We start from the raw sequence: 27,155 nt of genomic DNA, 5'->3' as shown, positions 1-27,155 counted from the left end.
TGCAAGGCAGAGAGAAGCTCTAGGGCTTGTGACTATAGGAGAATGGAAGGTTTATTCACTATTCCAGGGCCAAGAAGAGTGCTAGTGCTGGCAGATGCAGACAAGTAAGGATCCTTCCTTGTTGAAGACTAGAATTCAGATCAAGAAAGCAATGATCACACCTTTCTCTGGATCACACCAGTTTGGAAGCACCAAAAACTTGCAAATTTCTAGAACTACCTCTGAAAGTAGTAGCATGAAAAAGCCTGAAACTTGGGACAGTGCCTTTTCACTTTCTAGATGAGCAGAGCCCAACTCTAACATAAAGTTCAATTTTAAAAAATAGACTAGAAAAATAAGCAAGCAACAATAAAGACAACAAAAATAAATTAATAATAAAAAGCTACTTTGATGGTAGATATAAAAATCAAAAGCTACAAGCAAAGCTTCAAAGAAAAATGATAATTTAACCCAAACTCAGAATTGGGCTCAAACCAAGAATTCCTGAGTTAATTACAAGAGTTAAAGAAAGAGGTAAATGTAATAAAAGAAAAGAAATTATACTGATGAATGAAATGATGAAAAGAGAATTAACAGCTTGATAAAAGAATTTTAGGATTACTAGGTGAGAACTCAGGTTGTCTGGACAATGACAAAGTGAGAATTCAGGTTGTCTGGACAATTACGGGGTGAGAACTCAGGTTGACTTGATAGTTCGCTGGCTCAGATTCTTAAGAGGAGCAAGCTCATTGGTTGGAGTACTTCTTCCCAGAAGCCCTTGCATTATCCCACACCCATTCTCTGGGAGGATAAAAGAGGACAGCACTCCAGAAAGAGGAGAAGACTCTGCACTACATCAGGCTTGACGGGGCTCTCTGCAGGAAGGGAAGTCACTTTTCTGGACAAAAGTTAACAGCAACTGCCTGGAGACAACGGTTCACTATAGGAAGAAGAAACTGTCTGAGAGATTTGAGTAGACACAGCAGATCTCTTCCCAGAGAGCAATCCGGAAGCTTCTGGAGCCTCTAGCTAGCCTCCTCTTCTTCCTGAATCCTGGCTCTGGATCTCCTCCAGCTCTTGCCCTTCCCCAGTCCAGACTGCTTGTCCAGGCCCAATGTTGCCTCTTTTATCCTCCCAGAGAATGGGCGTGGGATAATGCAAGGGCTTCTGGGAAGAAGTACTCCAACCAATGAGCTTGCTCCTCTTAAGAATCTGAGCCAGCGAACTATCAAGTCAACCTGAGTTCTCACCCCGTAATTGTCCAGACAACCTGAGTTCACACCTAGTAATCCTAACAAAAGAAGAACAAAAAATTCTGAAGAAAATAATACCTTAAAAAAGCTGAATTGGCTAAATGGAAAAAGAGGTACAAAAGCTCACTGAAGAAAATAATTCCTTAAAAATTAGAATTAAGCAAGTCAGAGCTAATGACTCCACAAGATAGGAAAAAACAATAAAACAAAGTCAAAAAGATTGAAAAAAATAGAAGAAAATGTGAAATATCTTATTGGAAAAATAACTGTTCTGAAAAATAGGTCAAGGAGAGATTATTTAAAAATTGTTGGGCTACCTGAAAGCTATCATAAAAAAAATAGCCTAGAAGTTATATTTCAATAAATTATCAAGAAAAACTGCCTTGATATTATAGAACTAGAGGGTAAAATAGAAATCGGAAGAATCCACTGATCATCTCCAGAAAGAGATTCCAAAATGAAAGCTTCTAAGGATGTGTCAGCCAAGTTCTAGAGCTCCCAGGTCAACAACAAAAAAAAAAACAACTGCAAGCAATCAGAAAGAAATAATTCAAATATCATGGACCCACAGTGAGGATCATAGAAGATTTAGCAGTTTTGACATAAAAGAGTGGAGTGCTTAGAATATGATATCCTGAAAGGCAAAGGAACTAAAGTTACGGCCTAACCAGCAAAACTGAATATAAACCTTCAGAGGGAAAAAAAAGGATATTTAATGAAATAGAGAACTTTCAAGCATTTTTGGTGAAAAGGCCAAATCTAAATAGAAAATTTACCATTGAAACACAAGATTTGAGAGATATGTGAAAAGGTAAATATGGAAGAGTAAGTATAAGGAATTCAATAATATCAAATTGTCTATGTAGGAAAATGATATATATAACTCCTAAGAATTTTATCATTATTAGGACAGGCAGAGGAAATTTACATAGATAAAGGATATAGGCATAAGCCAATTATATTGGGATGATTCTCCCCCTCAAAAAAAAAAAAAAAATGAAGGGCTGAGAAAGAGATATACTGGAAAAAGGGGGAAGGGAGGGATAAAATGAGATAAAAAAATTTTTATATAAAAGAGGCATTCAAGAGGGAGCTTTTGCAGTGGAGAGGAAGATAGGGGGCAGGTGGAGGCAATGTTTGAAAGTTACTCTCATCAGAATTGATTCAAAGAGGGAAGTATAGTCTGGTATAGTCATCTGTTTTACTTAATAGGGAAATAGGACCAGAGGGGATAAGAGATATAAGGACAAGAATAATAAAAGGGAAACCAGATTAAGGGAGACAGTACTCAGAAGCAAAACAGATTTTTGAGGAGGGGCAAGCTAAGAAAGAGAAAGATTAAACAAGAAAATAGGATGGAAGAAAATACACAATACAAATAAACGTGTGAGTAGGATAAGCTACTCATAAAATGGATGAAGATAGCAAAATGGATTAGAAACCAGAATCCAACTGTATGTTGTTTCTATTTCATTTGAAATAGAAAGACACACTTAGATTTAAAATAAAGGACTAGAACAGCATTTCTCATGCTTCACTAGGTGAATTTTTAAAAAAGCAAAACTAGCAATTATGATCTCAAACAAAGTAAAAGCAAGAAAAGACCTAATTAAAAGAAAAACTACGTTTTGATCTCTTTGGGATATAGTAGTGATATTGCTGGAGATCAAAGGAAAAAAAAAGGCATACATGTGCAAAAATATTTATAGCAGCTTTTTTTTTTTTTTTTTTTTTTTTTTTTTTTTTGGTGGTAGCAAAGAACTGGAAATTGAGGAGGAGGTCAGGGAATGACTGAGCAAGTTGTGGCATATAATTGTGATGAAGTCTTCTTGTGCTCTAAGAAGTGATGAGGGAAGTGGTCTCAGAAAAATATGGCAAGATTTATGTGAACTGATACAAAATGAAGTAAAAAGAATCAGGAGATCATTGTGCACAGTAATAGCAATGTTGTAATAAGAATGATAAACTGTGAAAGACTTTTGTTATTATTATCATTACAATGATCTAAGACAGTTCATGATGAAAACATTCCAGAGAAAGAACTGAGGAATTCAGAATACAAATTTCTTTCTCTTTCTTTCTTTCTTTCTTTCTTTCTTTCTTTCTTTCTTTCTTTCTTTCTTTCTTTCTTTCTTTCTTTCTTTCTTTCTTTCTTTCTTTCTTTCTTTCTTTCTTTCTTTCTTTCTTTCTTTCTTTCTTTCTTTCTTTCTTTCTTTCTTTCTTTCTTTCTTTCTTTCTTTCTTTCTTTCATTTCTTCCTTCCTTCTTTCCTTTGTTTCTTCCTTCCTTCCTTCCTTTTGCCTTTCTTTTTGTCATTAGCTAGTATAGAAATAAATTTTTTTATGATTTCATTGCATAATTGATATATTACTTTTCTTCAGTGGATTGGGGAACATTATGGAAGGAATGAATTTGGAACTCAAAATTTTAAAAGAAATAAATATTAAAAATAAATAATTTTTAAAAGTCATTCTCATGAATGGTTGATTACTGTCCAAATCTCTATCTGGAGAATGGAGTGTAAGCTGAGACCTGAATTTTACCACAAATTATTATTAGTTTCTATTTCAGATGACAAATTATAACATGAGAAAACAGGAAGCACGACCTTAATTTTCTTGGTTCTTGACACAGAAAAACCCTTATCAAAGGCTTCTTCTGCAGCTGCTGCTGTGTTAATCAGTCGACTAAAGCAAAATATTTTGGGGACTAGTTTATATGGAAATAACCTCCGCTTTCTACTTCCTTGGCTCAGTATTAAGTCGAAAATTAAGAAGTACAGTCTTGAACTTCATGATATCTTTTTCATACCAAATGATATTTCAAATATATTGTATTCTGGAGTAGACAGTAGCAGACAGCAATGAAAATCTATTTTGAAGAAAGAAATTGTACTCAGTTATTCACATGTATCTCTAACTGTTGAAAGAGGAGATAGTTTATTTGGTATTTTGTATTACAGAACTCAAATACACCCACATACACCCACAAAGAGAGAGAGAGAGAGAGAGAGAGAGAGAGAGAGAGAGAGAGAGAGAGAGAGAGAGAGAGAGAGAGAGAGAGAGAGAGAGAATTTACTACCCTTTTGGAAAAACTTGTTAAGGAAACAGCAGAATTTCTAAAATTAACAGTAAAAATGACAGCAAAATCTATTTTGAAAGTGATTTGGACTTCTTTTTGGCTCTAAAAATCAGATAACCGGGGGTAGCTAGGTGGCACAGTGGATAGAGCACCAGCCCTGAATTCAGGAGGACTGGAGTTCAAATCTGGTCTCAGACACTTAACACTTCCTAGCTGTGTGACCCTGGGCAAGTCACTTAAGCCTCAAGAAAAAAAAAAATCAGATAACCAAGATATATTCTAAGCTCATTCCCTGGTTATGACAAATATTTGGTAGTTTCATTAATCAGAGCCTCATGCTAAGTTCAAAATGCTTCCCTGGGACTTCTGTTGTCCAAATAAAAGTGATTTTTAATACTAGCATAGATTTTTTTTTTCCTAAGAGAAGGGTGTTCATAGAAGTTGGGGTCCAGCCCTGAGAAAGATGGAGAGAGAAAAACTTAAAAGTTTATTGTAATTTTAACTTACATTAACTGATGCTAAGTGAAGTGAGTAGATCTAAGATAGCATTGTACACAGTAAAAAGATTATATGATAATCACTTCTCTTGGGCATGGCTCTTTTTTAACAGTGAGATGATTCTGACAAGTTCCAATGGTCTTGTGATGAAGAGAATCAGCTGCACCCAGAGAGAGTACTGTGGGAACTGAGTGTGGATCACAACATAGTATTTTCACTCTTTTTGTTGTTGTTTGCTTGCATTTTGTTTTCTTTCTCATTTTTTTCCTTTTTAATCTGATTTTTCTTGTGAAGCATGATAATTGTGGAAATATACATAGAAAAATTGCACATGTTTAGCATATATTGTATTACTTGCCATCTTAGGGAGAGGATGGGGGGAAGAGAGGGAGAAAAAATTGGAACACACACTTTTGCAAAGGTAATGTTGAAAACTATGCGTGTGTTTTGAAAATAAAAAAGCTTTATATAAAAAATTGATATTTTTTTGAAATGAAAGCATTAGGAGTGCCACACAGTATGTGTGGGAATGATAATATAGTATGCATTATCTATTTTAGACACGAACACATTGAAATCTTAAAAACTACTGAAGCACATAGTCATCAGTGGCCACAAAGATCAGTTATTCACTTGAAAGAAAAAGAATCGTGAACTTGGAGGCAATGAACAAGTAAGCATGGATGAGGGACACAAGTTATAAAAGAGTGGTGAGGGGCATTGAGCACAGTTTAAATAAGATTTAGTTTTGAATGTGAAAAATCTTTGAAAAACCAGAACTCTTTTGTGAAATGAGACCTTGCTTTTTAGATGTGTTCTATGAAGGGGATGATGTGTATGTGTATGTATTTGTATATGTGGGTACTTATGTTTATATGTGTTGTGCCAGGAAAGGAAGCTTTTATTTATGGATATCTGGAAGGGGAAAATAGTGGTGAAGGTGGTGGTGGTGGAAGTTAAGAGAAGGGTCCAAAATTTGAGCTCTAAGTTGTTAAGGCTTTTATCCTACATTGAGTACCTTAATTCTAAGTAGTATTATTCATCTCTCTCCCCACTCCACCATTTACAATTCATCTTTTTCAATAGCAAGGAGCAGACTGCAGAGATCCTGTTGTCCCTATCACCTCTGGAGGTTGTTGGACTTAAAGAAGGAATCAATTTTTTTCGAAATAAGGAAAGTGGCAAAAACTACATCTTATATAAAAATAAAAACCATCTTCGAGCTTGCAAGAATATGTGCAAACACCAAGGAGGATTGTTTATAGAAGACATTGAAGATTTAGATGGAAGGTAAATCAAGCACTTTGTTTTCTTGCTGAAATGTTAGCATTTAATAAAAATTTGGTTGCAGAAACATGTGGAGTGAAGAGGAAATATTTAATGGTAGCAAAATTCAACAAAAAATTTTATTCTCTGAAAAATTAACATTTTACTGTTTGACTGTCTGTGTTGTGCTCTATCTCTGTCTCTTCTCCTGTCCTTTTTCAAGTTGAAGTTGGGGACGTGTTGGGAAGGGAAAATTTTTTTGCTCAAAAAATTACATTTATAATAGAAGTTTACAATTTCTTGTATGGCCTTTTGCTCTATTATGTATTTGGAAGTGTTTGCCTTAACTCTTGTTTTTGACATTCAAAACTTTTTGTAACTGGAGGGAAAAAACTTTGTGGGGATGAAAATTATCTTGCCTATAATACAAGAGTGAGGCAGAGTTTTGAGCCAATGGCACTTTATTAAAGTGCTCTAGTGAAATATTCCTCAAATCTTCCTCATTGATCTGAGATGTCTTCTCCTTCCAGGGTCCTATTTTTATAGGGCTAGATGTTCAGTTATACTGAACAGCTATACTAAATACAGAATAATTTCATTGATTGGCATGTGACACATAAACCAAAATAAGCAAAATAATATCAGCAGGGTTACAAGCTAGGGGAAGTAAAGGATATCTCCACCAAGATAGACAGGCTCATTCTTAGGTTGAGCAGGAGGAAATGGTACAAGCTATCATAGTCAGTGACCTAAGTAGTCTGCTCCAATCAGACAAGTGATTGATCCAGAGGTACAAAAATACTTTGGGAGACTTTCCATGTAATTGTCATCTCTGTCATGATGGGCTTGGTCATCATGGCAAGGAAAAACAAGGGTGAAGAGCCTTACAGCTAACTTCCTATAGGTAAGCAAGTAAACTTAGAATCTGCAGCTCATAGCTCTGGGACCTAATAAACAGAACTTTGATATAATTCTATGAAATTGATTAATATTGATTGGAATAGAGTAGGAATCCAAATGGATTATTTCTCACAGCTTCCCTTATACCAGTTCTTATGTGTGGAGTCAGGGGCTACTTGTATACACAGTCTTGAAAGTTCCCCCCATTTCCTTAAGGTGTAGGTAATATATATATACTCATCACCCAGCATGTGGCAGTGTGCTTCCTTCCTGACAGCCCAGAAATAGGAATGCCCCTGACACTTAGACCTCTAGTTCAAATTCTTTGTACAACCCATTTATCAGTACTCCTTTGAATCTCCAGAGGCCTGATGGAACTTTTTCCCATTGTAGAATGCAGATATCTGACTGTCATTTGGAGACGAGACATCTAACCTTGATTATTCACTGGCTGATGGCCAATAGGCTTTACTCAGACTTCAGACTATGGAGCAGATTATACCAGGTGCATTTATCTGTTGTCCAAAGGAGAGAAGTCATGTGCCCTCTCACATGTGCTACGTAACAAGAGCTTTTATAAATAGGTATTTTTGGTCCCAAGAATGTGGAATTCAGGATGATATAGTTAAAAAAAAAACAAAACAAAAACAAAACAAAACAAAAAAAAAAACCAAAGACTGGAAGAGATTCTGAGAATTACCAGGGCAGGCTTAGTGATTAAAGCCTGGAGTCATGAAGACCAGAGTTCAAATCTGGTCTCAGACACTTATTAGCTGTGTGACTCTAAGCAAATCACTTAAACTCTGTTTATCTCAGTTTACTTATCTGTTAAAATAATTGCACCTTCCTCCCAGAATTGTTGTGAGGATCAAATGAGATAATAATTGTCAAAAAGTTTAACACAATGTCTGGCACATTTTTGTTATTTAGTCATTTCTGTCATGTCTATTCTTTGTGACTCCATTTGGGGTTTTCTGGTCAAGATACTGGAGTGGTTTGCCATTTCCTTCTCCAAATTATTTTATAGATGAGGAAACTGAAGCAAACAGAGTTATGGCTTATCCAGGCTCATATAAGTGGCTGAGGGCTAGACTTTGGGAACTCATTGAGTTTTCTTGACTCCAAGCCAAGCACTCTATTCACTTTATCTCTTAGCTGATCTGGCTCATATCTCTTCCTCATTTTCTACCTTAATAAGATAGGATATATATATATATATATATATATATATATATATATATATATATATATATATATATATATATATATATATATATATATATATATATACATATATATATATATATATATGTATATATATATATATATATATATATTTAAACACAGGGCTTTGTTTATAACAAATATATAATAAGTACAGTAAATAAATGGTTGTCTAGTTGTTTTAGTCATGTCTATTTGTGATATCCTTTGTACTTTTCTTGGCAAAGATAATGGAATGGTTTGCTATTTCCTTCTCCTGCTCATTCTGCAAATATAAGTTATTGTGACTAAACAAACAGCTAATTTTGAGCCTTCAGACTTCAATATGGCCAAGAAAAAGGTAACTTTTTTCTATTGTAGAATGCATATATCTGACTGTCATTTGGAGATCAGCGATGTAGAGCTAGAAAAGACCTTAGAAACCACTAGACTAACCCTCTAATTTTAAAGAGAAGGCTACTGAGACCCAGAAAGTTTGAGTGAGTTGAGTCTCCTAGCTTCTCTGAGAAATAGGATTTAAACCACCTTCCTCTGATTCAGAGCCAAATCTCTTTCTACTGTACCACATAGTTAACTCTTTGGGAATCTACTGGGGATATTGCATAGGTCTTATAGACTGCCTAAATCAATTTCCTAAAATCAAGTTTTAATGAAATTTTGGACCTAAGTTAAAAATGCATTTTCACAAAGTTGTGGTAACTGGTAGAACCAGGCCTGAATCCCACATCCAAAGTCCAATTCCAGCTAGATGGTACAGTAGATAGAGAACTGGGTTAAGAGTCAATGAGACCAGATTTCCAAATCAGACAACTCCTAGCTGTGTGACCCTTGCAAAGTCACATAACCTCTGTCTGCCTCAGTTCTTCAACTATAAAGTGGACATAATAATATTTATATACTTCAAAGTTTGTTGTGAGTTTCAAATAAAATTACAATTATGACATACTCATCAATGTGCCTGGCACATAGTAGATTCTTTTAAAAAATCTGTTGTGTCCCTCTCGATTTCTTTTTCACTATACTAATTCATGTATCTTTTGTTTCATGGCAAAACCCTGTGATGACAGCATGCTTGCCAAAGATGGCATTTGGAATCATATTAAATGGCATGTTGACACTCTATCAATGTTTGCCCCTTCTTTGCTCTACTAATTTTTTCCCTCCAATCCAAACATCTTGATCATTCGTATTATAGTTATTTATTATGTGAATTCACGGGGGATTGGTTCTAATAACTCTAGCTTTTTGACATTGGTTCCAACTGAAATATGCTTTCCTTTATGAAGCAAGATGATACATTAACTGAAGCCAGCTTTCTTACATTTTGGCTTCCTTTGTCTTCTAATAATTTTCCTTCATGTGCTTCAGAAAATTACTATTATTCTTAGAATGCTTAATATATTTAATATTTATATTCCCTTGGCTGGGCATTTAACCTTTTTTTTGCTGACAATAATATCCACAACACAGTGACTAATAATATAAAGACATTTCTGGTCTTCTGAAGGATTTTATGGAGGCATTCCTTACTGAATTGAATCTATGCCCTTGATATCTATGATATTATCCTTTCTATAGGTTTGCATGTACATAGTCAATGCCTATTTTTAGCCAAAAGAACAACTTTGCATTTTCTAAAAGTCCTAGAGGGTAGCAACAAGGAAGAATTTGGTCAAGGTCAGCTATTGCAGATGTTTAACTTCTTGCTATGTATCATGGTATCAGGCTGGTTTTTCACTCTTTATTTGCTTATATTTCTAAATAACAGCTTGTCCCCAGCCTGTTCCACCCCTTTGATAATTATTGCCACCACCTCTACTGTGGCCTGTGTTCCTCTTGTCCAGTTTTCCTGAAGAAGGGGAAGCCAATTTCCAACTCCTCTCTTATTCAGATATTTCCTGAGGAGCAGTAGTCACATCTTTGGGTTTTCTTAAAGGCTTTTATTTTTAAGAACATCATAATAGAGAGAGACAGCTGGTTTCTGAGTTAGGAAGATTTGTAGTCAAGTTCTGTTTTTGACACCTGCTGGTTGTGTGATCATAGATATGCTCTTTAAACTCTTACTGACCCCAAGCAACTTTTAAAAACTCTAAGTTGCATAATGTAAAGATCTCTTTTGGTAGAGGGGATCTCTTCTCTAGGAGTTTTCTGTTGTATTTAAAGAATTAGTCTGCATTAAAACAACAATAACAACAATAAAATAACAAACTAATAAGAAAAAATAAAGGTAAATTAACAAAAAAGGGGAAATGATATGTCTGGGTTTTTTTCAAGTCTAAGTTTTTAATGGCAATGTATATGCAAAGTTGAATCTTTCACGAGAAAAAAATGGATATGTAACAAAATAGACGACTTTCAATAGGTATTAATCTTTTTTTAGGTTTTTCATTCACACTCTTCTTCAGTTTCTCTCTAGAATTATCCTGGGAGGCAGCTAGGTGGCTTAGTGGATAGAGCATGGATCCTGGAGTCAGGAAGATCTGAGTTTGAATCCTTACTCAGACACTTATTATCTATGTGGGCAATTTGCCTCAGTTTCCCCATCTGTTAAATGAGCTGGAAAAGGAAATGGCCAACTACTCCAGTATCTTTGCCAAGAAAACCCCAAATGGACATGACAGAACAATGGCAACAACAAGAATTAGCCTTTGCCCAAATCTTCTATTCTTTTTTTATCCCCAGTCCTGCATTCCATGGGTTTCATTCTTTCCCTTTTTAGCAAGAAACAGATTGAAATCTCTTCTTGGCCTTCACTATTTTTCATCCCTACCTTATATCTCATATCCTTTAAACTTGTTGATAAAGATTTGACAGCTTCTACATTAAAGTATGTGAGGGCATGGAATATAACATATGTGTAGGTAAAGGAGTTAAGGTTACAGCCAAGAATCATTTACCCAACAAAGTTGATTATTTCAGGAGAAAAAAATGGATATTTAATAACATAGAGGACTTACAAGCATTTCTAACTAAAAGATCAGAGCTGAGTAAAAAATTTTGATCTTCAAATAAAAAAGTCAAAGGAAACATAAAAATGTAAAAAAGAAACAAGAAAGGAAAATATAAAAAATCCAATAAAGTTAAATTGTTTCTATATGACAAGGTAATATTTGTAATTCTTCACTTTATTATTTATTTTTACTTTATTATTGTAAGAGTGAGTGGAAGGCATATATGTAGACAGAGGTTATAGATGGATATAAGGTGACTTTGAAGGGATGAAACCTTCCCCCCAAGAAACCCCCCCCAACAAAATAAAGACGTGAAAAAGAAAATTGCATTGGAAGAAGGAGGGGGAGATTAAATGCAGTAAATTATCCTACATAAAAGAGGGATAAAACAGTTATTATAATATAAGGGAAGATGGGTGGGGAGGAATGGAAGGCAAAGCTTAAATCTTACTCTCATCAAAATTGGCTCAAAGAGGGAATAATATACACATACATATAATACATACATACAAAAACATACAAAGAGGGACTACACATCCACATCAGTTAGATATTGAAATCTACCTTATCCTATGAGGAAGGAAAAAGGGATGAGTATAATAGAAGGGGGAGAGGGCACTGATAAAAGGAAGGGTATATTGGTAAAGGTGGTTTTTAGAAGTAAAACTGTTGTAGAAGGGAAAAGGTTGGGGGTAAGAGAGAAGGGGGTGGATAAATAAATGAAAAATAATGTGGAGGGAAATATAGTTAGTTATCATAACTATACATATGAATGGAATGGATTGACCCATAAAATGGAAGGGGGAAGCAAAATGGATTAAAGATCAGAAACCTAAAATATTTTGTTTATAAGAAACACATTTGAAGTAGAGAGATGTAGGGTAAAGGTAAGAAGTAGAGGAGAATATACTATGCTTCAGCTGAAGCAAAGAAAGCAGGGGTAGCAATCATGATCTCAGACCAAAAAAAAAAAAAGGCAAAAATAGATTTAATTAAAAGAGATAAAGAAGAAAATTATATCTTGCTGAAAAGTAGTATAGACAGTGAAGTCATATCAATACTAAATATATATGTAGCAAATGGTATAGAATCTACATTTAAAAATTTTTCCATTTTGGGGGGGTTATACATATACATTCATTATTTACAAATCTATATTAGTAATGTTAGAAGAAAAAAAATCAGAACAAAAAGGAAAAACCAAAAGGAAAAAACAGAAAAGAAAAGTGAAAATATCATGAGCTGCTCTATATTCAATCTCCATAGTTCTCTCTACATGCAGAGGGTATTTTCTATCCAAAGTTTATTGAGACTGCTTTGAATCATTGACTTGTAGAGAAGAACCAAGTTTATCATAGTTGATCAGAAATTTATATTTCTAATTGTTTACAACAGTAAATAGATAAAAAGCAGATTAGTGAATTGGGAAAGCAAGTTTAAAAAAAAAAAACTAGAAAAAGAACAAATTTTAAATCCCCATTTAAATACCAAATTGGAAACTCTGAAAATCAAAGAAGAGATTAATAAAATTGAAAGTAACAAACCCATTGAACTAATATATAAAACTAGAAGCTGGTTTTATGGGGAAAACCTCAATAAAATAGATATATCATTGGTTAATTTAATTTTAAAAAGGAAAGAAGAAAGCCGAATTACTAGTATGAAAAATAAAAGGGGTGAATTTACCACTAATGAAGAAAAAAATAAAACAATTGCTAGGAGTTATTTAGCCCAATAATATGCCAAAAATTTTATAATCTAAATGAAATATAAACTCTCCTACAAAAATACAAATAAAAAATATAAACTCTCCAGATTAACAGAAGAAGAAATAAAATACTTAAATTACTGAATCTTAGAAAAAAAAAATTGACTAAGCCATCAATGAACTTTCTTAGACAAAAATCCTTGGGACTAAATGCAAATTCTATCAAACATTTAAAGAACAATTAATACCAATACTATATAAACTACTTGGAAAAATAGGCAAAGAAAGAGTCCCACCAAATTCTTTTTATGACAGAGATATGATACCCAAATCAGGAAGAGTCAAAACAAAGAAAGAAAATTATAGATTAATTTCCCTAATGAATATTGATGCAAAAAATTAAATAAAATATTAGCAAATAAATTGTAGCAATATATCACAATAATCATAAATTAAAAACAGCTGAAATTTATACCAGCAATACAAGGCTGGTTCATATTAGGAAAATTGTCAGTATAATTGACTATATCAATAACAGAGCCAACAGAATTCATATGATTATCTCAAAAGATGCTGAAAAATCCAATTATAAAATAGAGCACCTATTCTTATTAAAAACATTAGAAAACATAGGAATAATCGGAACTTACCTTAAAAGGATAAGTAATATTTATATAAAGTCATTGGCAAGCATTATCTGTGATAGAGAGAAGCTAGAAACCTTCCCAGTATAATCAAAAGTGAAGTAAGGATGCCCATTATTACCTGTCTCACTTATATGGTATTAGAAATGTTAGCTAGAGCAATAAGAAAAGAAAAACATTAAAGGAATTAGAATAGGCAATGAGGAAACAACTATCACTCTTTGCATGTGTTATACTTGTTATGTTATGCTTTAAAAATCCTAGAGAATTAAAATATTGATATGTTATGTTTTGAAAATCCTAAAGAATCAACTAAAAAACTATTTAAAATTGTTAACAATTTTAGCAAAGCTGCAGGATACAAAATAAACCCATGTAAATTGTCAGCAATTTAAAAACCAACAAAGCCTGGCATCAAGAAATTGAAAGGGAAATTCCACTTAAAATAACTGTAGACAATATAAATACTTGGGATCTACTTACCAAGACAAATCCACTAATTATATATGAACACAGCTATAAAACATTTTTCACACAAATAAAGTCAGAGATAAACAACTAGAAAAATATTAATTGCTCATAGATAGGTCAAGTACATAAATTAGTCTATTTATTTAGTGTCACCAAACTATCAAAAATTATTTTATGGAATTAGGAAAAATAATAAAAAAATTCATCTGGAACAACAAAAGCTCAAGGATATCAAGTGAATCAATGAAAAATGCAAAAGTGGTCTAATTGTACCAGATCTCAAACTGTATTAGAAAGTGATAAGGTAATCTCATACCTATCAGAGTAGGTAATATGGCAAAAAAGGAAAAAGTATTTTGAAGTGGATGTGGGTATGTGATTTAATGAAATTTTGTTGTTATAAGAAATGACAAGCAAGATGATTTCAGAAAAACCTAAAAAGACTTACATTAACTAATACATAGTGAAGTGAACAGAAACAGGAGAATGACATAGTAACAGCATTACTGTTTGATTAAGAATTGTGAATGACAAGTATCCTCAGCAATACAATGATTTAAGACAGTTCCAAAGGGCAGAAACAAACTGAAACATGTTGTTTTTTTACTTTGTTTTATTTTTTCTTTTATTCAATGTAAAAAATGACTAATATAGAAATGTTTTACATAATTGCACACAAATAACCTATATCTGATAGCTTACTGTCTAAGAGATAGTGTTATATTGCTAATATCTTCCCTCTTCTCCAATTTATCCCATGGATATTATGTTTGTACATAGTTGCTTTCATGTTATCTCCCCATCAAACTATCAACTCCTTGAATACAGGGACTATCTTTGTATCCTTAGCACTTAGCACAACAGTGCCCTGTTTAAATGCTTATTACGATTAATACTTAAGATAAACTGTAACATTTCAAGAAGCCATATTTCATCATCGTGAGCATCCCTCTATTAATTCTGGTTGTCACCTCCTTTGTGTCCTAATATAGGACCTTCTTGATTTGTTATGACTAGAAAAAGCAGCACCCCATGGCCAACCCTTCAATAAGGTACAGATTCACTGTAGGGCCTTATTTCCTTATTTGACAAATGATTCATTGCTAAAGTTTTTCTTTCTTCAAAGTATATACTTTGCTGGCATAGACTTGAACTTTCAGATGTGGATCTCTATGAAGATTCTCCATTTCTTATACCACTCCAAAAGCATCCAAAGGACATTATTGGTTGCTGTGGAATTTGACAGAGCATCCCAACTCCTTTGTTTATTGAAGCTAGCCAATTTTCCTCCTTTTTTTCTCTCTCATGTTTTCCAGCTTGAGAATTAGTTCTCAAAATGTCCTTAGTTGTAAACATTTCCATTCCTTCTTTCTCCTCCCCCCCCACATTATAAACCTTCATCTCATGTCTTATTAGAATGTAACTTCCTTATATTTTAGAATTATTTCTTTGTTGTATTAAGATCCTCAGTGTCTAGTATGGTGCTTGGCATATAATAGAAATGCTTAATAAATGATTCTTCTTTTTGTTAAGACTTAAGTGGAGTAAGGAGGAAGGAAGGAAGGAAGAAATGGAAGATGAGGGGAAAAGCCATACAACTCTTAAATGTATTTTTTTTTCAGTTTTGTTTTTAGAAAAGGAATAACAACACACTGCTTAGGTAAGGCAGTTTCTGTAGAAAAATATATATTGTCAACATCCTGGGCGTGTTACTTTGAGGTTTCCTTCTTTAATGTTCTGAAGCTGAAAAAGCTAAGATAAGCCTTCTTCTAGAAGATCCAATGGCATACATACCCAGTAGGTAGCTCATACTAGTGGTTTGGAATTAGGGTAAAGGATTATATAGACTCTTTACTATAATAGAGCTAGAGAGACATTTCTATTTCTAGAATATTTGTTCCATCCAAGGTCAACTCTTTCCCCCATATTAGCATCTGCTAGAACATATACAGAAATAGATATAGATAGATATCATCATAAATATCCTGTGTTCAGACTATTCTCTTATTTCCTAAAATATATGCTGTTCTGAGACATGATATTCACCTACATTTTTATCATCACCTACTACCAATAATATTTATTTCCTTGTTCCTAGGGAACTTGGTAGCAAAATGGGGTTGGGAAAGGGGGAAGGAGATTATTGACAATCCAACTTTCTGATTATTTGCAGAATCATTTAGTTTAATTTCATTAGAAAAATCATGCATTTGAATCTTTACAGTAATCTGCTAAAACAATATTGCTTTAAAACACTGTCTTTCCTGTTCACTATCTATATATAAAACTTTCTATCCAGGTCTGTACGTTGCACAAAGCACAATTGGAAGCTGGATGTGAGCATTATGAAGTACATCAATCCTCCAGATAGTTTCTGTCAAGATGAACTAGGTAAATATATTCAATATTTAGAAAATCTAATGCATTTGCTTTGATTGTTATTGAGTTCCAATAGTATGTTTCCAGTTTCTAGCCCTAGGAATTTGAGGAGGTTTGTTTACTTGTTTATTTTTGATAGTTTACATTATAGGAAAAATTTAGAAAAAAAACACTGGGAATTCCAAACTAGGATTATTTATTCATTAAATATTTATTTAACCCTATAATATTCAGTCTAGTACTGAGTGCTGTAGGGAACAAGAATATATATCATCCCTACTCTGAAGAAACTCAAAATTTAATAAAGTAATTTGAAGTAATGGATAGAATGAAACGCATATGATACAGTGTGGGAAGTACAGGATTTGAAATCAAAGGATATGACTTCAAATCCTATTGCTGCCAATTAATTATCTGTTTACTTTTTCTGAAAACTAAATGGTTTATACTAAATTATTTTTAAGGTTCTTTTCAGCTTTTCATCTATGATTCTTTGAAAGAGCCCTCAGGTAGGAGTCAACTGATCTGGGGTTAAATCCCTGCTTTTGTCACTTATTAAATGTCAGAACATGGACAAAATCACTTATCTTTTCTAAGCCTTGGTTTCCTGATTAGAAAATGATGATAATGTTTGAAAGTAATTTCTATTCTCAACTTAAGCAGAAACTCAAACACTTTTCTCCATAATTTTTTCATATTCCTCATGAGAAACAGCAATTTATATCTTTCCTTCTTTTAATTATATTATTTTTACTTTCCTTTTTTGTTATTGTTCAGTTATTTGTAATCGTGTCTGACTTTTGTGACTGCATTTGGAATTTTCTTGGCAATGATACTGGAGTGGTTTGCCATTTCCTTCTCAGACAGAACCAATCTACTCTCTGAACCTGTTTCTTCCTTTTTAACTTCCTTCATACCTTTTTTTAAGACATTAAGATCTGAAGAGGCACTTGTGTCTTTTCCCTCTTTTAACAAGTTAGCACAATATCATTATTTTCTCCTTTGAATTGCTCAAATATATTTACCTTTCTAGATTTCTCTTGGCACATGTTTTTATTTTAAAAATTTCTACTCAGCTTTGGTATTTGGTAATCAATAGCTAAACAAGGGCCACATTTTTTAAGCACTTGATTTGAGGAAGGAACTGTGCCAGTTGCTAACACAAAAAGTAACACCATTCTTACTCATTATGAATGTCATACATGTAAAAAAATTTAAAAAATATATGTATAATAAATATAATGTTAATGTGACACTAGATTACCCTGGCTCCTACTGTCTGAAATCCAGGTATGTCATATTTCATCTCTCCTCCAAGATTCTCTTATATCCTTAAAGAAGTTTGTGTGAGTGTATGTGTGTGTAGGGGGGAATGTGTCTAGGTTCTCTGTTAATGAGTCCAGACCCCACCAATGGTATTCCTTAAGTGTAGAAGCTGGACCTCATACCTCATTTGACCACTAACAGATTAGTCTCTATAAAGGAATATTTGCTTCAAAGGTATATTAACAAATACACTTTTCTCCAACTGATGGAGTTTAATCTCCTTCTCAGTATCACATCACTCTCTGGAGAGGGAAAGCGTTTAGGTTCACCTGTTAATTTGATTCCAGTAGAAAATAGTCCCTAATACCAAGTTTAAAATCCTATTCATGCCTGAATCCTGGGCACTTAGACTTCTCAAGTCTTTCCTGCTAGATGGGCTGGCTAGTTGCCACATGTCATTTGCAATCCTGGCTCCAAAGTCACTAGTAACTAGAACTCCCACATCTGGTGAGTTTACTCCCAGTACCTAAACTGAGAAGGAAAAAACCAAGACAGGAACAAAGATCCAAACCCATTTCAAAGAAGTGGGGTAGGAAATCTATTCTGAGAATAGATTTCTCACCAGTTCATAGTGACCAGACTCTTGATATAGCAGGAAAGAGGAAGGTTGTCTGAACTTGGCAGTAAAAATGCAACCTGTTCCCACCAAGCAATCATTCAAAGGAGGCTACTCTGATCAAGTGAAAGAGAATGCAGAATGCTTCCATGTTAAAAGATCTAGATATGCTTTATAGCCTAATTACATTAATAACCACACACACATGTAATTAACTACAAGGAGAGTACTAGCAACTGATAGAGGACTGAGAGAAGTAGCTTGAATAAGTTAGAACCCAGGAAGAGTAGAAATGCTAAACTCAACTTCATTTTATGAAGATGGAGCTTCTAGGCTACTATTCTTTGGCTACAAAACAAAATGCAATATATAAATTATATGGTGCTATGATTTCTAAAATAATCTGATCACAAAACAGTTTAGAGCTGGAAATATATTGTCAGAAACTTTAAATGTTAGTTGAAAGAATGACCCTCTGGGTATGGGACGAATGGGATAATTTTGGAGGAAAAATGAGAAAATAATTTAATTTTTACATCAGAATCAATTTCTCTATTTAATAATGTTTTGCTATATGTGAAATTTAATATTTTATAATCAGTGGGGGGAAAGGAAGTGGAAAGGATGACACAACTGAAGGCAAAAGAAACCTGGTTCAAATCTCAATTACACCCTATCACTAACTATCTACTGGTTATTTCTAAATGTATGTTCTAGTGGAATTTCAAACTTTATGTGTGTCTGTATATATAGGTATATATATATACACACACACACACACACACACACACACACACACATACACACACACACACATATTTATTTATTTATTGAAGCCTTTTATTTTCAAAACATATGCAAGGATAATTTTTCACCATTGACTCTTGCAATATTCTTGTGTTCCAATTTTCCCTCCTTCCCCCTATCCCCTCTCCTAGATGGCAAATAATCCAATATATATTAAACATGGTAAAAATATATGTAAATCCAGTATAGGCATATGTATTTATACAATTATCTAGCTGCATAAGAAAAATCAGATCAAAAAGAAAAAAAATGAGAAAAAAAAATAAAATTCAGGCAAACAACAACAAAAGAAGTGAAAATGTCATGTTGTGATCCATACTCAGTTCCCACAATCTTCTCTCTGCATGTAGATGGCTCTCATCATCACAAGATCATTGGAACTGGCCTGAATCATCTCATTGTTGAGAAGAACCACATCCATCAGAATTGATCATTGAATCATCTTGCCATTGCCATATACAATGATCTCCTGTTCTGCTCACTTCATTTAGCATTAGTTCATGTAATTCTCTCCAGGCCTCTCTAAAATCATCCTGCTAATCGTTTCTTATAGAATAATGAAATTTCAAACTTAACATGTTCAAAAACAAATTATCTCTTCTTTCAAGTCTGTTCCTCTTCCCAATTTACTTATTTCAATCAATGGCAATATGATTCTCTTCCCTAAGCACTCATTCCCCACTATTACTCACTTTTCATTCTCATTCACTCATCTTCAAAGTTCTGTCAACTGAACCTCCACAACATATCTTGTATCCACTCCTTTTTTTCTACTTATGTAAGTGCCACCCCAACTCAGACTCTTGTCATGTCACAGATTCATCTTTTTCCTGCATTATTGCTAGAGCCTCCTAGATGATCTCCCTGCCCTCCAGTCCTCTCTCCTTTTCAATTCATCTTCCACATAGCTGCCAAAATGAAATTCTTAAAGTATAAATTTAATCATGTTGTTCCTTTACCAAAAAATCCCATCTGCATTAATGTTGTTCAGTTGTGTCTGACTCTTATGTGTCCCCATTTGCGGTTTTCTTTACAAAGATACGGGAGAAATTTGCCATTTCCTTTTCCAACTCTTTTATAGATGAGAGAATAAAAGCAAACAAGACTAAGTGATTTGCTAGGGTCACATAGCTAGTGTCTAAAGCTGGATTTGAACTCATGAAGATGAATATTCTTGACTCCAGTCCTGGCCCACTATCCACTGTGCCATCTACCTGCCCCCCCAAATTCCAGTGACTTTCCAATTAAATGAATGAAAAAAGAATGATTTTTAACTTATTATATCCAATCATTATGCTAAGTATTAGGAATACCAAAAAAAAAAAAAAAAAAAAAAAAAAAAGCAAATATGTGTGTGTGTATATCATTCAAAACATCTCAAGAAGCTTACATTTTAATCACAGACTTTGTATACTGGGGAATGGTGGCTCAGAAAAGATGTTTTGGTCAGGGAATTCACAGAGAAAGTGAGGCAGTTGAGTAACAAACTCTAGTTGATTTAATTATTATTTCCAAAGTAAGAGGTGACAAGGGAAGATATTAGGTAAGAATGAATAGATATGCACTGATTGTAGAGGACTAATATCATGGCTCATACTCTTCCCAATCCTAACAGCAATAGCTTTAGGGTGAGAGTTTCTAAACTGAGTGACTTAGCTCTTTGGAGGTCTAGCTTAGAAATCACACAGCCCTAATCATACCAACAATGGCATGAAAGGAATATAGCTGAGATAAAGCATGATCCAGATAGATACACTATATTATAGGTATCTTCCTGAGTTCCAATTTGCCCTCAAACACTTTTTAATTGGGCCAGTCACTTCATTCTGTTTGTCTCAGTTTCCTCATGTATAAAATGAGCTAGAAAAGGAAATAGCAAACATTACAACTCCCATCTATAATTTTGCATAAACTGTCCTTAAAGCCTGAAAGGCATTTCTTCCTCAATAGCTGCCTAGAATCCCTTTTGTTGTTGTGCAGTCATTTTTCAGTTGTGTTTAACTCTTTGTGACCTCATCTGGGATTTTCTTGGTTAAAACTTGTGATTTCATTGTTGTAGGGAACTTCTGTTGAGGAAGCTTCCTTTATCAATGGAGATAGGAAAGGGTTTTGCAGTCTTTAAGAATTGTCAAGGACATGAACAGGTTAAGCTATTTGGCCTAGGGTCACATAGGAAGATATTATCAGAGGCAGAACTTGAAGCCAGATATTTGTGATTTCCAGGCCATTTTTTATCTAACTTACCACATTGCTTCTCAGTTGCACATGTGAGCACTCAATTAAATATTAGTTGAATTAATTATCTGATATTTAGGAAAGTCTCTTTTATATTACTAAGCCTCATTTACAAAATTATGATAGTAATATTCATAATTCTGGTATCATAGACTTATAAGGAACAGGAAATATGAGTTATTGTTAAACAATAACTACATTATTGTTAAACTACAGCCCGCGGGCTGTAGTTTGAGAACCCCTGGTAAAGAGGATATAGTCCTATTAATGAAATAGGAGAGAGAGAGATAAAGGGGGAGTAACACTGAAAGAGAATATCATTTCAGCAGGCAGAGGGTTGCAGTTTATGCCAAGGGAAGAGAGAGGTTCCTTGGCATGGCATGTTAGGTCCTCTGCAATGAATGAGCCCCAAGTTGCCTCTTTTTATAATTGAAGCCTTGGCTAGAGGAGGGAGGCAGCTCTTGATGGGAGCTAGGAGCAATTTAAAATGGAATTAGAATAGAAAATCTTGGAATTGAATGAGTGAGTCTGTGCTGATTTCCAACTCAATAGGCTTAAAGGGTAGTCCTGGACTCAACCAATCCCATCCAGATAACAGAATGAAAGCACTTTCTCTTGATTCCCTGAGACAGGTCTCTCAGGGGAGAGCTTAGGTTCCCCCCCCAAAGTCAGAGAGAAAGAAAGAGAGTTTTGGGGGTCCTCTCATCAAAGGCACTTGAGGAGAAGAATGCAAAGTAAGGACAGGAACAGATGATGGTTTGGAGAGAAAACAGCTTCTTCCATTGAAATTTCAAAACCCCTTCTCTAAACAGTTTTGCTATCAACAAAATGTGGAATGTAGCAGGATTGGGATATAAGCCCAGGACTAGCTGCTGCTGTCTACTGCCCACTGCTTTCCTGGTTATAAGCTAGTCCAGGAATAGTTACAACCAAGCTCTTTTAGATGAAAGAGAAATTATTTATTTGATTCTTACAAGGAGCTATTGAGGGATGAGATACTCTAACAGCACTGGGGATCCCCAATCTAGTTTTGCAGATTTTGCAAAAGAATTCATAGGGGTCCCCAGCTGGTGTCCCAGATTTTGTGAGGAATTCACAATCCAGTCTCCAATCGAGGTTTGACAAAATGGGTTTATTTTCACTGAAAAGCTCTTTCTCTCAGTGGGCCCCTTTCTGATTAGGAAGATAGTGGAAATTTAGGGTACAGAATCTTGATTTTTATTTAGCCTTCTATGATTTGGGACTAGGGAACAATAAGGGGCTAGTTTCCAAATCCATAAGGGTTGTGATTGTTTCCCAGACCAAAGTGATTCCCAGATTAATTGGAGGTGGGAGTTGCCCAAGGGAACCAGGTAGTTTTCCCAGAGCCAAGGGAATCAGATTCAGGGTTTTTCCAACCCAAGCCGATTTCCTCCCAAAGACCAGAGGGATCAGGGCTAGTGTATTCCCAAGAGCTAGAATTTTGACATTGTCAAGATGACTAAGAGGTTGAAATAGTACATATGACAATCAATATATTTTTAATTGAAGCTTTTTATTTTCAAAACATATGTAACGGTAATTTTTCATCATTGACCCTTGCAAAACCTTGTGTTCCAATTTTCCCCTTTCCCCTCATACCCACTCTTAGATGGCAAGTAAACAATTATATGTTAAATATGGTAAAATACATATACTACAATCAATATTAAGTTTTCTGTCATTACATTAACAAATATATTAACAATTTTGTCAGTTTTTAACAACTCAAGTTGGGAGTAAAAATGATATAAGTAAACATTGACATACAAAGGCCTGGCAAAGAATCCAATTTATTGTTTTCTGTTCTTGATAGTGATTCATCTCAAGACCTCAACTAACAAACGAGCTACCTAAAGCTTTTAGAAATAGGATTTTGAGTTGTAAAGAAACTGAGAGTCATCTTCCAATTCACCTTAGAGAATACCAATAACTGTCTCTGGGGAGGGAGGGGGGGAAGGAAGGAAGGGAGGAAAGTAGTATTGATGGGCTAATATCTGATTTTTTTTTTTCCTATTCCCTTCAGGAAAGGGGTTGGGCTGAAGCTTCTTTTATCTCCTCTGAAAGTAGAGAGGAGGTGATTTAGAGTGTAAACTTCTTTGATTGCCTCCTCCCAGCCTACTTCTTCTCCAAAGTTTAGAGCAACCCAACAATTTACCACAGTTAGTTTAAATTTAGCCTAAAAGAAATATAACTGATTGAGGTCCATATGGCCCTTTTCTTTCTTGTTTCATACAATTGGGATCAGATGAAAGGTCATTAGTATGGTCACAACTGGTAGCAAAATTCCTAACATTCAGACAGCAGTTTTACTCTTTGCTTTAATTTAAATTGTTTATATTTTCAGTTGGACAACTTTGAATAGAGTTCTGAGCCTGGAATCAGGAAGACTCTTCTTCCCAGGTTAAAATCCCTACTCTAATACTTACTAGCTCTATAACCTGGGGCAACTTAATTCTGTTTACCTCAGTTTTCTCATCTGTAAAATAAAGTGGAAAAGAAAATGTCAAGCTATTCCAGCATCTTTGCCAAGAAAACCCCAAATAGAGTCAAAAAGATTTGGGTATGACTGGAAAACAACTTAACAACAGCTAATATTTTTAGCTAACTTTAGCTTGTAAATATTTGATGCAAAATCAGGATACAAGAAATTCTTACATTTAACCATGGTGGAAAAAAAGCAACATTTTAGAAATATTCTCCCAACCTTCTCACACTACCTCCAGCCCTTTCAGAGAGAGGATTACAAATGAGTTGTTTTGTTGTTGTTCTTGCTGTTACATTAAGCTTGTATATACTAGTGTTGAGATTGTTTTTAATATTTTAATATTTTATTAGAGGGAGAGTATGGGTTGGCTAAGAAGATAGGACTATTGTTCAAAGTATCCAACCCATGAGGGAGGGATTCCAGAGACTCTTATAGGTCTCCATGAATCAGGGAAACAAAGGCAAAGGTGAGCACTGGTGAGCAGGAAGTTCCAGGAAAGGACCATAAATTTAGTTCTGACAGGTTAGGGGTAAGGAGCAAGGATCATAAAGTCTAATAAATGAAGATGCTAGCAACAGGATACAGGAGATAGGGGGTACCATCTAGGTATTTGAGATAAGCCATCTTGAGTTGTATGACTCTTTGGAATGCTAGTGGCCAGGACTCCCATCCTAATTATCTTAGTCCTAATGGTCAGGAAGGGGGATTGCCACCAGGGAAACTGAAGCAGAACAATTCAGGGAAGCAGGCATAGCAAGAGAGTCTCAGAATCACTAATATATCTTCCCTAAAGTTTAAGAGAAGAAATATTATTATATTCCTAGGCCAGAAGACTTTTACAATCATTGACAGATCAATACCACTCTTAGATCAGAGGGCCTCAATATCACAGATTCCAAAGCCAGAAGATTTAGAATCACAGACAGATTGTTAGAACAGAAGCACCCTAAGGTCAAGGGATATTAAAATTATTGCTGTCTCCCCTAGAAGCTATATTCCATCATTAGATCCTTAATAAATGCTAATGCACTGTCTTGTCTATAAAGTAAATATTTAACCCATCTCCCTAAGTACAATTTACTTCTTTAAAAAAAAATAGTGAAATATTAGGCTAGATAGGATTTGCTTTTCAATTATTAAGTGTTTTTTGGGTGACTATAGTTAACATGCTACCCAATGTGTAATAAGATAGCTTTGTCCTTCAGTGACATTGTTAACAGTCAATAATTCTGCCTGATACACTAGGGTTGTCAACCTTTTTTTTCTGAGTTTAGTTTGAGAAAAACAGTTAGGTAGTATTCATGGGTTTATTTCTCCTAAGAATGCAGACATGTGTACATGTACATGGGACACAGAACTGAGCTCAGGGTGAGCATTGGCAGCAGGTGTTATAAATACAAATTACAAGGGGGTGGGATATAATTATTGAGGTGTGAGAGATACTCTAACAGATATGGGGGTCCCCAGGCTGGTGCTTCAGGTTTTGCAAAAGAATTCACAGCCCCAATCTTCAAGGGAGGTTTTTGGGAAAATGGATTTATTTTACTGAGAAATTCTTTCCCTCAGGGAAACTTCCTGATTAGGAAGATAGCAAAGGTTGGGTATAGAATCTTGTTTTTTATTTAATCTTCTATGGTTTGGGGTTAGCTAGCAATTAGGGGCTAATTTCTAAATCAATAAGGGTGGTGATTATTTCCCAGAGCAAAGTGATTCCCCAGATCATTTGGAAAATGGAAGTTTCCTGTAGGAACCAGGTAGCTTTTGCAAGGGAGATTAAGGTGGGTGGGGATCATTTTTAGGAATTTCCCCAGGCCAGGTGGCTTACCCTCCACAAAGATGAGGGAGACACAGAGTCCCATTACATCATAATCGAATACTCATTTGATCTGGCTATTTTTCAAAAGGTGGCTATATCAAGTTTGGCCACTCGGCTTGTTGAGGTACAGGGGATAAACCCAAAAAAATTGGAGTTTTAGGGTGGTAAGGTGTCTCAAAAGAATCTGTAGGCTTAGACCATATTCAAATCAAGAGACAAAAATTTTATCAATAAATCATTGACTGGTGGACTAATTTTCAAAAATAAGTTAACAAGGAAGCAACCATTACAAGATTACTTGTTACAAGTAATTATAACAAGATTAGTAACTATTTTTATGGGAGAGAAAAGCCTAGCAGGATAGGGAAGATCAAGGTTGGTTTATATTTCTCCTCACCTTGCAATTGTAACAAAGGCCCATTTAAGGACAACAAAGGTTCACTTAAGGACAAAATAATCCTGCCAATGTCCCTCCCTGCCTGATCTGAGATTAGCTATGAGAATTTAACTGGGACCCACTGCAACACAGGTCCACTTAAATTCATCAAAGTCCGATCAGGTCAATGCTCTTCTCTTTGGCCCACCTAACAATCTGGGGGTTGATACTAGTCAGGCTGAGTAGGTTTTGTAGCATGACACAGGGAGTTCCAGTTCCTATAGAAAATTTCTGATGTGTGAAAACTATAAAGAATTTCTCATGTGCCCAATTTAAGGACTGTTGTGCCACAGTTCCCTTTTATTGTCCTGACTCAGTTTTCCTAATTGCCCTGACTCAGTTTTCCTAAATTGTTCTGCCTCAGTTCCCAATTGTTCTGTTCAATCCTGCAACACTATCCCTCCCTCCTAATCATGATGATCCAGATAAAGAGAAAGATCGTCTATTTTAGGCATCATCACAATGTTGGGTGCCTCTCCCCATTCTGTAATCCCAGTTTATCAGATGCCCCCCATGCTTCCCCCCACTCTGTCAGAACTGGATTGATAGTTTTGTTCCTGCTCTCAGTGCTCTGACTCCGCCCCTGCCTCCGTCTACCTCTGTAGCTGAGCCACCTGCATCTATGAGAACTCTCATTGTTTGCTGGATTCTTGGAGATGATAGTCTCATTCAGCCCTGGGACCAAACCATGGATCCATTTGGTCCCAGTAAATCTCTCCCTTTCAAATAAAATATCAAAAACTCTCTAATCTCTATCTTGCCTCAGTTTCTCCGACATTACAAGGACCACTTAATTTATCTCCTGTTAATTCTGATTCCCAGGTCAGTCTGGCCTCCTCTGAATAGTAGTGTAATGCTGGAGAAACTGAGGCAGGATAGAGATTGATGAGATCTAGATAAATGAAATTAGGTTTACTTGATGTCTAGTGGCAGGTTCAGGGTACAGGGAGTCAAATAGAGCTCTCCTACAACCCCTTTGGATTTGGTGCAAAGATACAAAGTTAAATGAGTTCTAGTGGTGGCACAGAGTCCCCTGTAAAGGAATTTATAGGCCCGAAAACCTAGATTGATTAAAAAAAAAGGTTTATTGTAGGGTTTGGAAGCAAGGCTAAAGTCTGGT

At 34.9% G+C, this 27,155-nt stretch overlaps 1 protein-coding gene across 5 annotated transcripts in view; it reads left to right on the top strand.

Moving 5' to 3' along the window:
* The window catches only part of LOC141545720 (cytidine monophosphate-N-acetylneuraminic acid hydroxylase), a 115,601-nt gene that overhangs the window by 36,658 nt on the left and 51,788 nt on the right, over positions 1-27,155 (top strand). For 2 of the 5 annotated variants that reach the window (XM_074272948.1, XM_074272942.1), the window contains exons 2-4: positions 5,371-5,483; positions 5,897-6,100; positions 16,274-16,365. In XM_074272948.1, coding sequence (XP_074129049.1) covers positions 5,476-5,483; positions 5,897-6,100; positions 16,274-16,365 — 304 coding nt within the window. In that variant the 5' untranslated portion in view covers positions 5,371-5,475. Of the gene's footprint in view, positions 1-4,921; positions 5,019-5,370; positions 5,484-5,896; positions 6,101-16,273; positions 16,366-27,155 lie in introns of those variants that run through there. The other 3 variants (XM_074272934.1, XM_074272967.1, XM_074272956.1) reach the window with 2 other exon arrangements.

This window comes from Sminthopsis crassicaudata, chromosome 1, assembly GCF_048593235.1.
Source record: "Sminthopsis crassicaudata isolate SCR6 chromosome 1, ASM4859323v1, whole genome shotgun sequence".
NCBI lineage: Eukaryota > Metazoa > Chordata > Mammalia > Dasyuromorphia > Dasyuridae > Sminthopsis > Sminthopsis crassicaudata.
Note: the sequence above shows the minus strand (reverse complement) of the source record. Positions and strands in the feature narration are given on the sequence as shown.